This window comes from Acomys minous (genome assembly GCF_964271855.1).
Source record: "Acomys minous genome assembly, chromosome: 12".
Taxonomy (NCBI): Eukaryota; Metazoa; Chordata; class Mammalia; order Rodentia; family Muridae; genus Acomys; species Acomys minous.
The window spans coordinates 77,924,919-77,938,714 of NC_140493.1; the positions used below are offsets into that span (position 1 = coordinate 77,924,919).

The 13,796-nt window shown below is 48.7% G+C and overlaps 1 protein-coding gene across 1 annotated transcript; it reads left to right on the forward strand.

Annotated features, from left to right (window-relative positions):
* Positions 1-1,073: 1,073 nt before the first annotated feature.
* Positions 1,074-12,202, forward strand: CHCT1 (CHD1 helical C-terminal domain containing 1). Its single transcript, XM_084748192.1, has 6 exons — positions 1,074-1,245; positions 3,074-3,175; positions 3,427-3,602; positions 4,159-4,258; positions 8,339-8,534; positions 11,965-12,202. The coding sequence occupies exons 1-6, from the start codon at positions 1,165-1,167 to the stop codon at positions 12,087-12,089; spliced, it is 780 nt and encodes a 259-aa protein (XP_084604318.1). The 5' UTR covers positions 1,074-1,164; the 3' UTR covers positions 12,090-12,202.
* Positions 12,203-13,796: the final 1,594 nt, after the last annotated feature.

The window sequence follows — 13,796 nt, forward strand, 5'->3', positions numbered from 1 at the left end:
CACAATTTGCTAAAGGTTGCTCCTGGCCGACAGCGGTCCGACCCAGTGGCCACTAAAGAAGGAGAACATGATCAAACTAGGGCGGGAGAAGGGGAGGGGGGAATTTATCGCCAGTCCCTGAAGACATGCAAGAGGTCCTGGCGATGGAATCCAGCGTTCCAGGGAAGACAGGACTTAAGTGAGTAAACTGCAGCTACAACGGTCTTTACACCGGGCAACTCGCTAGGCTAGCAGCTGAAGGACACGAGGGGGCGCTGGTGCCCTGGTAGGGACGGAGCTGTCCTACTAGAGCCCCGGAGCGTCTGAGCGCCCACCAGCTAGGCCCTCCGTTGCGGCTCCAGGCGCTGCTGACAGTATTTGCTCCGGCATGTGGGAGGAAGAAGCCATAGCGCTCGTAATCCGACCAAAAGCCTTGTACCTGTTTCAGCGGCCAGGGACCTGAGGCAAGTGATAGGACCGCGGCTACGCAGGCTCATTAGGGAACAGGGTCGCTACTTGGCACCTAGCCCCCAGGAAGGTCTTGGTGAGGATTAATGAAAGATACTCTGTCTGGTACTTTTGTAAAATACCCTTAAAGCAAGGCAAGCATTCCTCAGCACAGTCAGTTCATTAACTTGGTGGCTACAGGATCTAGCAGTGTATTTCAGTAGAGATTATATTCCATTCTCTCTTTCAGCACATCCCTTAGTCCTTTGTTCTGGAAAGGACTGTTATAATAATCCTTTGCCCCGCCTCCCGTGTAACTACGGAGGCAGGAGTGGTATCCATTCAGGAAAAGTACTTCAAAAACCTTACCAGGGTTTAAAAGCAGCAGTGTCTGATCGGAAGTGTGCCATGTGGTCCTGATCAGCTGTGAGCGCTGACGGGGGCGAGGGGCGGGGCGGGGGCGGGGAGGAGGGCGGCAGGAGTTGTTGGTATGTGTGTGGGCTGGCTAGCCAGCACATCTGCCTCACCTATTCACTTACCCAGTCCAGCTCCCAGGTGAAGGCGATGGCTGGTGGCCGCCCTGAGGCATGAGTGGACAGGGCAGACAGGGGGGCTGAGCTCTGTGTTGGCAGTTGCCATGGTTTTGCTCCGAGTTCTGGAGGCAGCCTGCCCACTACCTGGGGCACTCAGGTCACAGAAGCAGTAAGTTAGAAGCCTGTGGGGGACCTGAGGAGTGCTATGCTGGAGCCTGCCGGCCCAGCTGTTGAGATGGAAGGCACAGATGCGCAAGGGGGTGAAGGACACAAGCCCCTAGAGAAGGTGAAGTGAGGCTTGGATGTGAAGGAGCCAGGGAGGGGCTGGTTTTAGGAAGCTATGTGGACATGAAATTCAAGGAAGGAGACAAGAAGAGAAAATGGGGGTGTGTGACTCGGCAAGAGCCCCCACACCCACCCCCACCCCCCGAACAAGAGCACATAATTCCTTCAACAGTTCCCAGCACTCGGGAGGCAGAGGCAGGTGGATCTCTGTTAGTTCAAGGCCAGCCAAGGCTACACAGAGAAACCCTGTCCCAAAAAAAAAAAAAAAAAAAAAAAAAAAAATTCCTTCAACAGTTGGGCTGGGGGTAGCAGTCTAGAGCACTTGCCTTATGCCTGGGTTTGATTCCCCAGAACCAAAAGGGCGGGCAGATAGGTAGTAAACATGTTTATCAGAGATGTGTTTCTAGCAAGATGATGAGAGGTTCCATTTTACTGTTGGTTATAAAGGCTTACCCTTACTTATGTGAGCATGCGTGCCTATGTGAGCACTCATGTGTTATGTATGGTCTGTGTACAGTTATGTGGCTGTGTTTATGGAGTCAGCCAGAGTCCTCACTCTCTATAGTTGGGAGGAAGCGGTCCTTCCCTCCTTCACCTTTCCCCTAGCTTCCCTTCAGAGTGGTCTGAGCATCCATCTTCCTCTCCTGAACACAAATTGCTAGTAATCCAGTTGTTCTGAGGGGCTTTGGAAATGTGAGGTGTGAGTCAGGCAGTGGTGGTGCACACCTCTAAGCCCAGCACTCAGGAGGCAGAGGCTGGTAGACGTCCGTGAGTTCAAGGTCAGCCTGATCTATAGACTGAGCTCCAAGACAGTCAGGGCTACACAGAGAAAGTCTGTTTCAAAAACAAAACAAAACCAAAAAAATAACAATAAAAATTTAAATCCTCCCCCCAAAAAAAAGAAAAGAAAGAAAATGTAAAGTTCAAACTCATTATACCAATGTAATCCTATACCCTCTAAATTTCAGTAATATTAATTTAGTAGTTAAGTTACTCTCTAAGGGGCTGGAGAGATGGCTCAGCGGTTAAGAGCAGTGACTGCTCTTCCAAAGGACCCGGGTTCAATTCCCAGCACCCACATGGCAGCTCACAACTGTCTTTAACTCCAAGATCTGACATTCTCACACAGACATACATGAAGGCAAAACACCAATGCACATAAAATAAAAATAAATAAATAATTTTAAAAAGTTACTCTCTAAATTTAGTAATATTTTATAGCCACTTTTTCACAACTAATTTTCAGTTCCCTTTGCTCCACTTTTGTGTCAGAAGACCCCAGTTATTACCAGCATGCTTTTTTACTGGGTGCCCCTCAGATGCATGCCATCATGCTAAAATTTAGAGATGCAAAGACGTGGGCCTGCGCCCTCAGTAAGTGCCAGGCCCATGACTGAATGAAAGGAGACACGATTTCTGCCCATCCCTGTAAGAAGTCACAGATTCTTGCAGTGTCCCGGTGCTCTCACTTATAACCAGAGGTAATGATAGCCAGCATCACAGAATCTGTGGGAAAATTCTGGCATGCAGGTGTGCAGGCAGGCAGAACACTATATACATAACAAATTAAGTCTTTAAAAAAAAAAAGAAAATGAGTTTATCAGGAGCTTTGAAAAGTTTCCCAGTATAGCCAAAAATTATTCTGAAAGAAATAGGTAAAATATTCTCTGTTTTCTAAGCAGAGGCTTTCAGAGATGGGTTTCCTTACCCAGACTCACTGACCTCTCACAGGGAGAATAGAGAAGAGCTTGGCTATCATTTGCTAGTATTTCTGGCCAGGACTGGTCCTCAGACCCAAGCCCCTCACTGATTGTACCACCTCCTTCCAGGTGGGAAGTGTTCTTTGCTTAGAGAGGAGCTCCAGCGCCGTGCCCACCGGAGATGCGCTGGTCCGCCATGCCAAGGGCCTGAGCCAGGACACCTTCAAAATTGTAAGAGGCCAGCCTGAAACCTTGTCCCTCTAGCCTGGGAGGAATCAGGAGGCTTCTGACCCGTAGCCCATCACCTGATCTGTCACACTCAGGATGCTAGCGGGGTGGGACCTTCGCTGGAGCTCGTCACCGCACAGCCCTTTGTGAACCAGTAAGGACCTCAGTCAGGCCAATGTGCCCGGCACTTGGGTCTGTCCGCCTGCCCCTCCTCCCCACGCCTCAGCCCCTCACCTTGCCTGTGACCTCCGCAGTGTAAAGAATATCTGAGGCCTCTGAAGAAGTTCCTGCGAAAGTTGAACCTGCCCAAGGACCTTCCCCAGAAGAAAAGGATAAAGTACACGAAGGAGAGCCTCGAGGCCCTGGGCGGCCACATCAACACCTTCCTGCAGCATTACTGCCGAGCCTGGGAGATGAAGCATTGGAAAAAGTAGGCGCCCTCCTCTCTTTCTTTATCCCACCTTCACTCAAGATTATGCTATAGCCGGGATCCTCCAGCCATGGAGAGGGCTAAGATCCGGGGAGACAGCGGATGTCTAAAGAACAGGCACCTCTAGTCATCAGGGGAGCACTGATTGTCCCTTGGCTTTTCCCAAGAGCCTCCAGATGCCTCAGGAGGTGAGGCCTTGGGTACTAAGTCCAATGACCTGAGGAGAGATCCAGTGCTATTAGCTGTCTGACCTCTATACATGCACTGTGGCACACACATACACACACACACACACACACACACACACACACACACACTCATTTTTAAGCCTCTCCTGAGAAGAGTCCTCTCCCCTCTAAGTGAACAGCTGCTGTGTACAGGTGCTTGATACCAGCACATGGCATTTCTGTCCTGGTCCCTGCCTCCGTCTCCTCACCCTGAGACTGAGGAGGCACTGTGCACCCTTTTGCTGGGTAGATCCTGGTCACAGAACAGTGCAGGGGGAGAAAAGGCTCTGGTCAGCCTCTCTCAGTCTGGTCTCGGTTTCTCTCCGCAGGATGCTCTGGAGATTCGTGTCCCTCTTCTCAGAACTAGAGGCGAAGCAGCTTCGACGGCTCTATAAGTACACCAAAACCAACCAGACGGCCAAGTTCCTGGTGAGGCTTTGCAGAAAGCCTCTGAGGTCCAGCAGCAGTTTGGTTGCTGTGTTCTTAGATCATGAGGGGAGGACTGGAAGCGAAAGGCCTCCGATACCAAGCCCCCCCCCCTCGTCCCTTCCAGGGCTCACTGCTGAGGAAGTGCCACTACTTGTGTCTTCCCCTATACTGGGACCTGAGGGAGCTGACTAGGGCCACCAAGCTCATGACATTTGTTCCTCTTCCATATCCGCACCATGGTTTTAGCAAGGGCAGGGACAGCATGGACCATGGGTGAGGACAGTTGAGGCCAGCTTGAGGACATCTCCAGGGGCTGAAAGCAGAACATGGCTTAGCTCTGTCCTCACACTGATACCCTGATCTTGGGGCATGTTTACTTGAAATAAGTGAGAACTCCAAAAGACATGCTTATGTGGTTAGAGCTATTAAAGTTTACTCTACTAGAGATTATAAATAAGGATTTTGTTTTTGTTTTTTCCAGACAGGGTTTCTCTGTATAGTCCTGGCTGTCCTGGACTCGATTTGTAGACCAGGCTGGCCTCGAACTCACAGAGATCCATCTGCCTCTGCCTCCCGAATGCTGGGATTAAAGGCATGAGTCACCATGCCAGGCTTAGATAAGGAAATTTTAAGTGTGTGCTTACTAAAGTATTTGAAAGTTAAAATAGGAACTCTTTTAAACACAAATATCCTATGAAAAAATATTCATGAAAAAGTAACTGCTTTCCAAAACAGCAGCAGATTCAGAAGAGCAGAAGTGTTTACACTTTGCAGCTCTCTTTAGAGCCTGACTCAGGGAAGCAGCTGCATTCTCAGGTCTGCTTCTGTAGTCAGTGTCTTATAATATATTGTCTTAGTTGAAATACATAGAAGCCCCAGTATCATACAAATATGTATTTAGAAAAGATCAAATCTTTTTCTTTGCTGTCATACCAAAAAAAAATGCAGCAAGTAGTAGTTTCTTAATTATGGAGTGGAATTTAAACCATATCAATAAGCTTTAAAAAAAAAATTAGTGGGCTTCACCCATGGCTGTCTCCCCAGCCAAGGGGGGTGGGGTGGGGGAATGGGTGTGCCAGCTTTGTCTACAGAGCAAATTCCAGGACAGACAAGGCTACCTAGAGAAACCCTGTCTCAAAAATGAAAAAAATATATAAATAAAAAGCCAGGTGCGGTGGCGCACACCTTTAATCCTAACACTCGGGAGGCAGAAGCAGGCAGATTGCTGTGAGTTGGAGGCCAGCCTGGTCTAAAAAACGAGTCCAGGACAGCCAAGGCGACACAGAGAGACCTGTCTCAAAAAAAAAAAAGAAAGAAAGAAAGAAAAGAAAAGAAAAAGGAAAAGAAAAAAAGAAAGAAAAAGAAAAGAAAAGATATATATATATATATATATATATATATATATATATATATATATAGAGAGAGAGAGAGAGAGAGAGAGAGAGAGAGAGAGAGAGAGAGAGAGACTTAGCCAGGTACAGTGGCCCCACACACATCTTAATCCTAGCTCTGAGAAGCAGAAGCCAGCAGATTGCTGTGATCTGTGAGTTTGAGGACACCCTGGTCTACACAGCAAGGCCCAGGCAGCCAAGACTACATAGACCCTGTCTCAAAAAGTAATCATAATCATAGTTATAATAATAGACTTAAAACCACTGTATTTTTATTTTTTTATTATTTAATTAATTTATTCAGGTTACATCTCAATTGTTATCCCATCCCTTGTATCCTCCCTCCCTCCCACTTTCACCCTATTCCCCTCCCCTATATCTGTTCCTGAGGGGGACCTCCTCCCCCTCTATATGATCATAGGCCATCAAGTCTCATCTTGTTAGCCTGCTATCCTTCCTCTGAGTGCCACTGGGCCTCCCTATCAAGGGGGCGTGGTCAAATATGGGGCACCAGAGTTTGTGTGAGAGTCATTTCCCGCTCTCCACTCAGCTGTGGAGAATGTCCTGTCCATTGGCTAGATCTGAGTAGGGGCTTAAAACCACTTTACAGGGCAACCCCTGGGCAGCTTGGGTCCGGCTCTCCCACCCACACTTCCACACTTCTGCAGCATAGTTTCTTTAGGCACGTTTGTGGAGACTAGTAAGACAGCATCAGTAGGTTCTTCCTAGAGAAAGCCCAGGGTTTACATCAGGATTTAGGTTTTGTGTTTTATACTTTCTATTGTTTCTATTTAATTTCTAAAACTTTTTTTTTTTCAAGGCAGGGTCCCTCTGTGTAGCCTTGGCTGTCCTGGACTAGCTTTGTAGACCAGGCTGGCCTCTAACTCACAGCAATCCACCCGCCTCTGCCTTCCACGTGCTGGGATTAAAGGCATGCGCCACCATGCTTGGCCTAAAACTTTTAAAACTAACATATTAACTATACAAATGGGTTTTGCTTTGATCATATTCACTCCCCACACCCGCCTTTTACACCCCACCCTACTCCACACGCACACTTACTGATCATTTCCCAACTAACTCCCTTCTACTCTTATCTTTGTGTGTGTGAGCCAATAAATTTACTTAGGGTTGCTTATAGCAACACCCTTAAGGGCTTATTTGCAGAACATGGGTACTTAACAGGGACACACCCTTTCTGGGCAACCACTGGCAGTCTGTAGATCCTCAGGGGTATGGGGCCTTGTGAGCCTATCCCCTGTTTCTTCTTTTAAACAGGGTCTTGCTGTTGAATTCTGGTTAGCCTCAAATTTACAATCCCTTTGCCTCAACCTCCAAGAGGTGGGATTACAGGCCGACATTACTACATCTTGCTCATGATAGGGGTTTTAATAAATCTGTGGTAAATGTCCCTCCCATTACAGTGTCTTTCAGAATAGGTACACTAGCCTAATCTTCTGTGATCCACTTATTCACCCTTTCCTTCCCTTCTGAGAACTCTTGGCAAACTATTCATTTCACTGCACTCAGTGTTACCTCCCCAGAATACCTCAGGACTACAGACATACAATACACAGTTCTTTTCTTTTTCTTTCTTTCTTTCTTTCTTTCTTTCTTTCTTTCTTTCTTTCTTTTGGTTTTTCATGACAGGATTTCACTGTGTAGCCTTGGCTTGGCTGTCCTGGACTAGCTTTGTAGACCAGGCTGTCCTCGAACTCACAGACATCTGCTTGCCCCTGCCTTCTGAGTGCTGGGATTAAAGGCGTGTGCCATCATGCCTGGCAAGGACCATCTTTTCTTTAAGGAAAGAGGCTGAGGTCCTGCTGTGTTGCCCAGGTTGACTCTTACTCCTGAGCATGAGTGATCCTCCACCTCAGTATCCAGTCAGCTGGCCTACAGGCGTTTGACTCTGTGACTGAGTCTAGTAATTCCTTTTCTAAGTAGAAGACATTGCCATTTGCTGGGCGGTGTTGGCACACACCTTTAATCCCAGCAGTTGGGAGGCAGAGGCAGGAGGATCTCTGTGAGTTCGAGACCAGTCTGGTCTACAGAGCGAGTTCTAAGACAGCCAGAGCTGTTGCACAGAGAAACCCTGTCTCAAAAAAAAAAAAGTTTAAATTAGTATTAGTTAGGCATGTTGGCTCAAGCTTTTAATCCCAGCACTCAAGGAGGCAGAGGCAGGAGGATCGCTGTGAGTTCGAGGCCAGCCTGGTCTACAAAGCGAGTCTAGGACAGTCAAGACTACACAGAGAAACCCTGTCTCGAAAAACCAAAACAAACAAACAAAAAACATAAAACAAAAGGTACTGGCTGGGGTGTGAGGGCAGTAGACACTTGCTGGGCATGCACGAAGCCCTGGTTCCTATCCTCAGCACTCACTGCAGGAAACAAAGGAAGCGCAGTCGGGGTGCAGCGGCACACGCCTACAGTCATGGCGTTCTGTGGGCTGAGACAGGAGGGCCGGCTGGACTGCTCAGCATGGAGAGGCTATCTAGAAGACACAGGTGCAGCCTGGCCCTCCCCACAGCCTCGGTTTTTCTGTGACTCTCACCCCAGCCTTTTGGCGAGACAAATGGGAGAGTCCATAGTTTCTCAGCAGCTAAGGGTAGGGTTAGGTGAGGCTGCCACTGCTGTAGGACTTAGGCCCATCTCTTCTTCAGTGTTTCTTCAACACTGGACTCAATTTCAGGTCGCATTCTGCCCCTTGGATGCACCGGAGAGATCCTTGCTCGCCAACCAGGAGGACAGTCTTCCGAGGCTCTGCAGTGCCTGGGGCTTGCATGGAAACATCAGCGGCATGAAGGAGAGGCTGTCCAAGATGCAGGCCCCAGGCCAAGAAGCGGTCATGCTGGAGGAGCCAGGGTCCTCAGACGGCCCCGGAGAAGGTGATGCTCACGGCCGGGGTGAGGGGCTGTGGGCAAGTCTGAGGGTTTCTCTGGAGCAAGCTAGAGCCTCCTCTCTGAGCCTGACAGCTCTCCTCCTCCCTTCTGTCCTTTCCTGCTCTCTTTGGACTCTTTTCTATTTTTAGCTCCTCCCAGACATATTTATGTAGGTTAGTAGAGGTGGGGGACTGGCAACAAAGAAACACAACCCAATACCCACAGGCTAGCACTGTTGGCCTTTAGTGCTGTTCCTTCAGTGTTGTGTGTAATCTCCCCAGCAGAGGTCTGGTAGTGCCTGGGTTTTGACTCCTGCATTTTCCTCCACTTAAAAAAAAAGTGGTGTTGTTGTTGTTGTTTGTTGTTGTTGTTGTTGCTTGTTGTTGTTGTTTGCTGTTTGTTGTTGTTGTTTTGGTTTTTTGAGACAGGGTTTCTCTGTGTAGCCTTGGCTGTCCTGGACTCGCTTTGTAGACCAGGCTGGCCTCGAACTCACAGAGATCCGCCTGCCTCTGCCTCCCAAGTGCTGGAATTAAAGGCGTGCACCACCACCGCCTGGTTCAGTTAACATTTTGTAAAGGCCCTTCCTCATTGTGACGTTCTAGGGTGAAACAGTTTCTAAGTGGCAAGAGCATGGACCCTCAGGAGGTGTCTGGGTAGCAGTAGCAGGATGCCCACTCTGATGGAGTGGGACAGGGGGAAAATGGAAGAGACTCATCCTTGCAGGGAGGTAGATGGCATGGGCAAAGGCGTCCCCAGCCACTTTGGCCTCTGTGGTGACCAAAATATCTGACTCCCTGCACAAGGGCTGTGGAGTTAGGAGACGGAGCCTTCTGAACAGGAACAGGCTAGGCGACGGTGGGGACCTAGAGGGCTCCTGCTGGACATAAGGCACAGAGCGCCTTGGCATGAATCTAGCCCCACGCTTCTAGAACTGGCTCTGTGCCACAGTGGGCTGTCCTTTTTTAGCTACTGTTGGGACAGGCAAAGACAAGCATGGTGACCCAGAGAACTCGGTGTGGTCCTCATATGGACTCAGAGGCTCTTCTGAAGGCATCACAGGGTGGAGGTCATGCAAGGTGGCCTTGGGCATCTCTTTCCCCGTCCCACTGGGCATAGGAGCAGCTGTGAAGATAGATCAGTGGTAGTAAGCCTGGGCCAAACAGCTAGGGAGACACAGAAACTGTCTTTGATGGCCCTCGTGTGGCCTTGGTGCCTGCAGTTTAAGCTGAGGAAGTAGAGCACAGCATGGAGCCTCAAAGAGTTAAGGCCAGGCATTACTCAGGTGCGCATGGGCAAGCCCTGGGTGAGGGAGCGTGCTCTCCGCTCTTGCCGGCTGTGTCTGGGCCAGGCACTGTGCACTTTCCTGCTGAGCCCTGCAGCATCCTGATGATGTAGATGGGAGTAAGTGTCTCCCTTTAGAGAGGAGTTCTTCAGAGACAAGGAGCAAAGGGAATGCTGATAAGGACGAGCCACACACAGGACGGAGGAGAGCCCAGGTGAGCTCTAAGGAAAGAAGCAAGGAGGCAGGTGGAGGAGATCAAAGGAGGGTGGAGGAGATCAAAGGAGGGTGGGAGTGTGTGGAGAGTGAGCAGACAGGCTTGGCCTGGCAGTGAGGGAAGCAAGGGCAGAGTGGGGGGGAGAGGTATAAGGCAGGGTACAGTGGGAGAGCCGTGGGTGGTGGACCGAGAAGCCGGACATCACACCAAGGGGACTGAATAAGTATTGTCACACATGGTGGCTTGTGCTTGTAATCCCAGCCCTTCGGAGACTGAGTCAGGAGGATTGCCGTGAGTTTGCACTACATAGTTTCCAGACCAGCCTGGGTTACAGTGTGTAAGACCTTGTTAGAAAACAAACGGGGCTGACGAAATGGCTCAGTGGGTAAAGACGCTTGTCATTAAGCCTGATGACCCGAGTTCGGTTCCAGGGCTCTACCACTGTTTCCCACACATTGTCCTCTGGGCCATGAACCGTCCCTAGAAGTAAATGTAATTTTAAGAATTTAATAAGCTGAGCCGGGCGGTGGTGGCGCACGCCTTTAATCCCAGCACTCTGGAGGCAGAGGCAGGCGGATCACTGTGAGTTCGAGGCCAGCCTGGTCTACAAAGGGAGTCCAGGACAGCCAAGGCTGCACAGAGAGACCCTGTCTCGAAAAAACAAAAAGTAAATAAAAAATAAAAAATAAAAAAAAGAATCTGGGTGTGGTGGTGCAGGCCTGTAATCCCAAGCATTTGGGAGGTGGAGACAGGCAGATTGCTGTGAGTTTGAGGCCAGCCTGGTTTACAAAGTGAGTCCAGGACAGCCAAGGCTACACCATGTGGGTGCAGCATTTTCACTTTGTAGAATTGGACAATCCATATTCAAGTTTCAGAGGTAACTGCTGCCCTGGCTGCTCACACCAGGTGCTCTACCTGGTTACATCTCAGCCTAATAAACTTGCTGCCTTTTTACCTGACATGTTGGCAGAAACCAGGTGGTTGCCAGGATTTCCCATGGTCCAACTATCCCTATTTTTTCCTTTTGGCATTTTTTACAACTTTTTTTTTTTAACCTATAAACAGACTTTAGATAGAAATTCTTGATGCATTAACTCCCTCCCCTTTCTGTGTGTGCATGTACATCTGTGTGTGTTTATGTTGGAGCTGGGAGCTGGGAGCTAGGGACATAGCTCAGCAGTAGAATGCTTTTAGCGCATGTGAAGACCTGGATTTAGTCCCTAGTAACACACACACACTTGGCTGGTGACTATGGTGGAGCTTAGAGATTATGTGGGTCCCCTACCCCACTGTTGCAGGAAGAAAGCACATAACACTGGTAGACCCATCCTTTGGGGTCTGCTAGGACAGAGTCTACCACTACAGTGACTGACATGGTGTTTCTTTGGCACTGTGTCCATAAACCAGTTGTTGATTAAAACTTGGCAATGCTGGGCTGGAGAGATGGCTCAGAGGATAAGAGCACTGGCTGTTCTTCCAAAGGTCCTGAGTTCAATTCCCAGCAACCACATGGTGGCTCATAACCATCTATAATGAGATCTGGTGTGCAGATGTGCAGGCAGAACACTGTATACATAATACATAAATAAATCTTTAAAAAAAAAACCTGGCAGTGTTGTTTGCCAACAGACTTGTGTTTTCAAAGCACTTGGAGTTAGTCATGAGAACTGAGAGGGACATAGGAAAGTCAAGCAGACTTGGGTTTGGTCCTGACTGTGACTCTAGCGTGCTATAAAGCTTCAGACATGTCAGGTGCTTGCCATCTGCTTGACCGGCCATCCTCACCTACAAACCAGGGGTGATGTCATCTCTCTACCTTATAGGCTCCAGTGAAAAGCAAGCGCCAGGGACTCTCTGTTCTTGCTGCCCCTGCACATGTCACTGAGGTTTCTTTCTAGTTGTGGTGTCTTTGGGAACCTCTCTGATTTCTGTTCTTTCAGATTCTTTAAGGAAACTTCCTGAAAAACCAAAACTGAAGAAAAAGAGGATTAAGGAAAGCCCAGAACTCCCAGGAGTGACCCACGAGAAGACTACAGGGCTGGAGGCAGCTCTCCCTGGCTCCTGAGCACTTGCATGGACACTAGGGCATGAGGGGGCTGAAGAGGGTAAAGAAAAGTTACCTTATCAAAACGACGCTCAGTTTTTATTATAAATAAATGGGCTGGGAAATAATCCTTCAGACAATTCTGCTCTACTTGGCTAAATGTCATCTTTTATTTGCTTAAAAACGTTTGAAGCACTGAGCGTGGTGGCACACGCCTTTAACCCCAGCACTGGGGAGGCAGAGGCAGGCGGATCACTATGAGTTCAAGGTCAGCCTGGTCTACAAAGTGAGTCCAGAACAGCCAAGACTACACAGAGAAACCCTGTCTCACAAAACAAAGCAACAAACAAACAAACAAACAAACAAAAAAACCAACCCAAAAAACAAAAAATCATTTGAAGCCAGGCTTGGTGGTCACACCATTAATCTCTGCATTTGGGAAGCAGGGCCAGTTGGATCCCTGTATATTTAAGGCCAGCCTGGTCTACATAGGGAGTTTCAGGCCAGCCAAAGCTACACAATAAGACCCTATCTGAAAAGAAAAAAAAATGTTTGGAGGTACTTTCTAAGTGGAAGATAGCCTAGCTATGCCAAGGAGGCAGTTGTGGTCACCTGTGTGGAGAGCCATCAGAGACCAGTGGGAGAAGAACAAAGCAGTCCATGGATGTTAGGCACAGGGAAGCACAAGATGGCATGGTTGAGCCAGGCCAGTCAGTGAGAAGTCTGGCCACCTCTGGGCCACATCTAGATTCCCTTTTTTTTTTTTTTTTTTTTTTTTTTAATATCCTGGACTCCTTTTGTAGACCAGGCTAGCCTTGAACTCACAGAGATCCACCTGCCTCTGGCTCCCGACTAGATTCCATCTTATGAGTAGGTGGGGAAGATGGTGACAAAGGAGGAGAGATACAATGAAATGGACTGATGCCACTGGGTGTTGAGGAGATTTCTAGATGGCTGTGTGCCAAGAATATGGAAGTAGGAGAGACTTGAAACAGAATCCCAAAGAAGCCAGGCGTGGTGGCGCACGCCTTTAATCCCAGCACTCGGGAGGCAGGGGCAGGCGGATCCCTGTGAGTTCGAGGCCAGCCTGGTCTACAAAGCAACTCCGGGACAGTCAAGGCTACACAGAGAAACCCTATCTCGAAAAACAAAAAATTAGTTGCCAATATTACAACTATGTTGTTTCCCATTAAATGCAAACTCAAATGTCTGGCTTCTCATAGGGCTGCCTACCTTTGGATCTGCATTCCTATGTAACAAGTGCTGGAACTGAGGGACAGGTGAACTGGCTTTACTGATAGCTCCCTAGTTCACCAGTCTCCTCCCAATGGGCAGCACACATCTACACCACCTGTGCAGCTCTAGGGGCATTTAGTAGTGGATAGCCCCAAAGTGTACAGAAGCAGCACACGTGTGCAGCAAGAATGACAAACTTATGACCTTATGTAAGTTAGAAAAAAAACTTTCTGTCAGGCAGTGATCCTTTAATCCCAGCAGCAGGCGGGTCTCTCTGAGTTCAAGGCCAGCCTGGTCTGCAGCATGAGTTCCAGGAAAGGCAAAACTACACATAAAGAAACCCTGTCTCAAAAACCCAGCTGGGCAGGGGTGGCACACACCTTGAACCCAGCAGGAGGATCTCTGTGAGTTTGAGGCCAGCCTGGTGTACAAAGCGAGTTCAGGACAGCCAAGGCTGCCCAAAGAAACCCTCTTGAAAAACCCACATCTTTA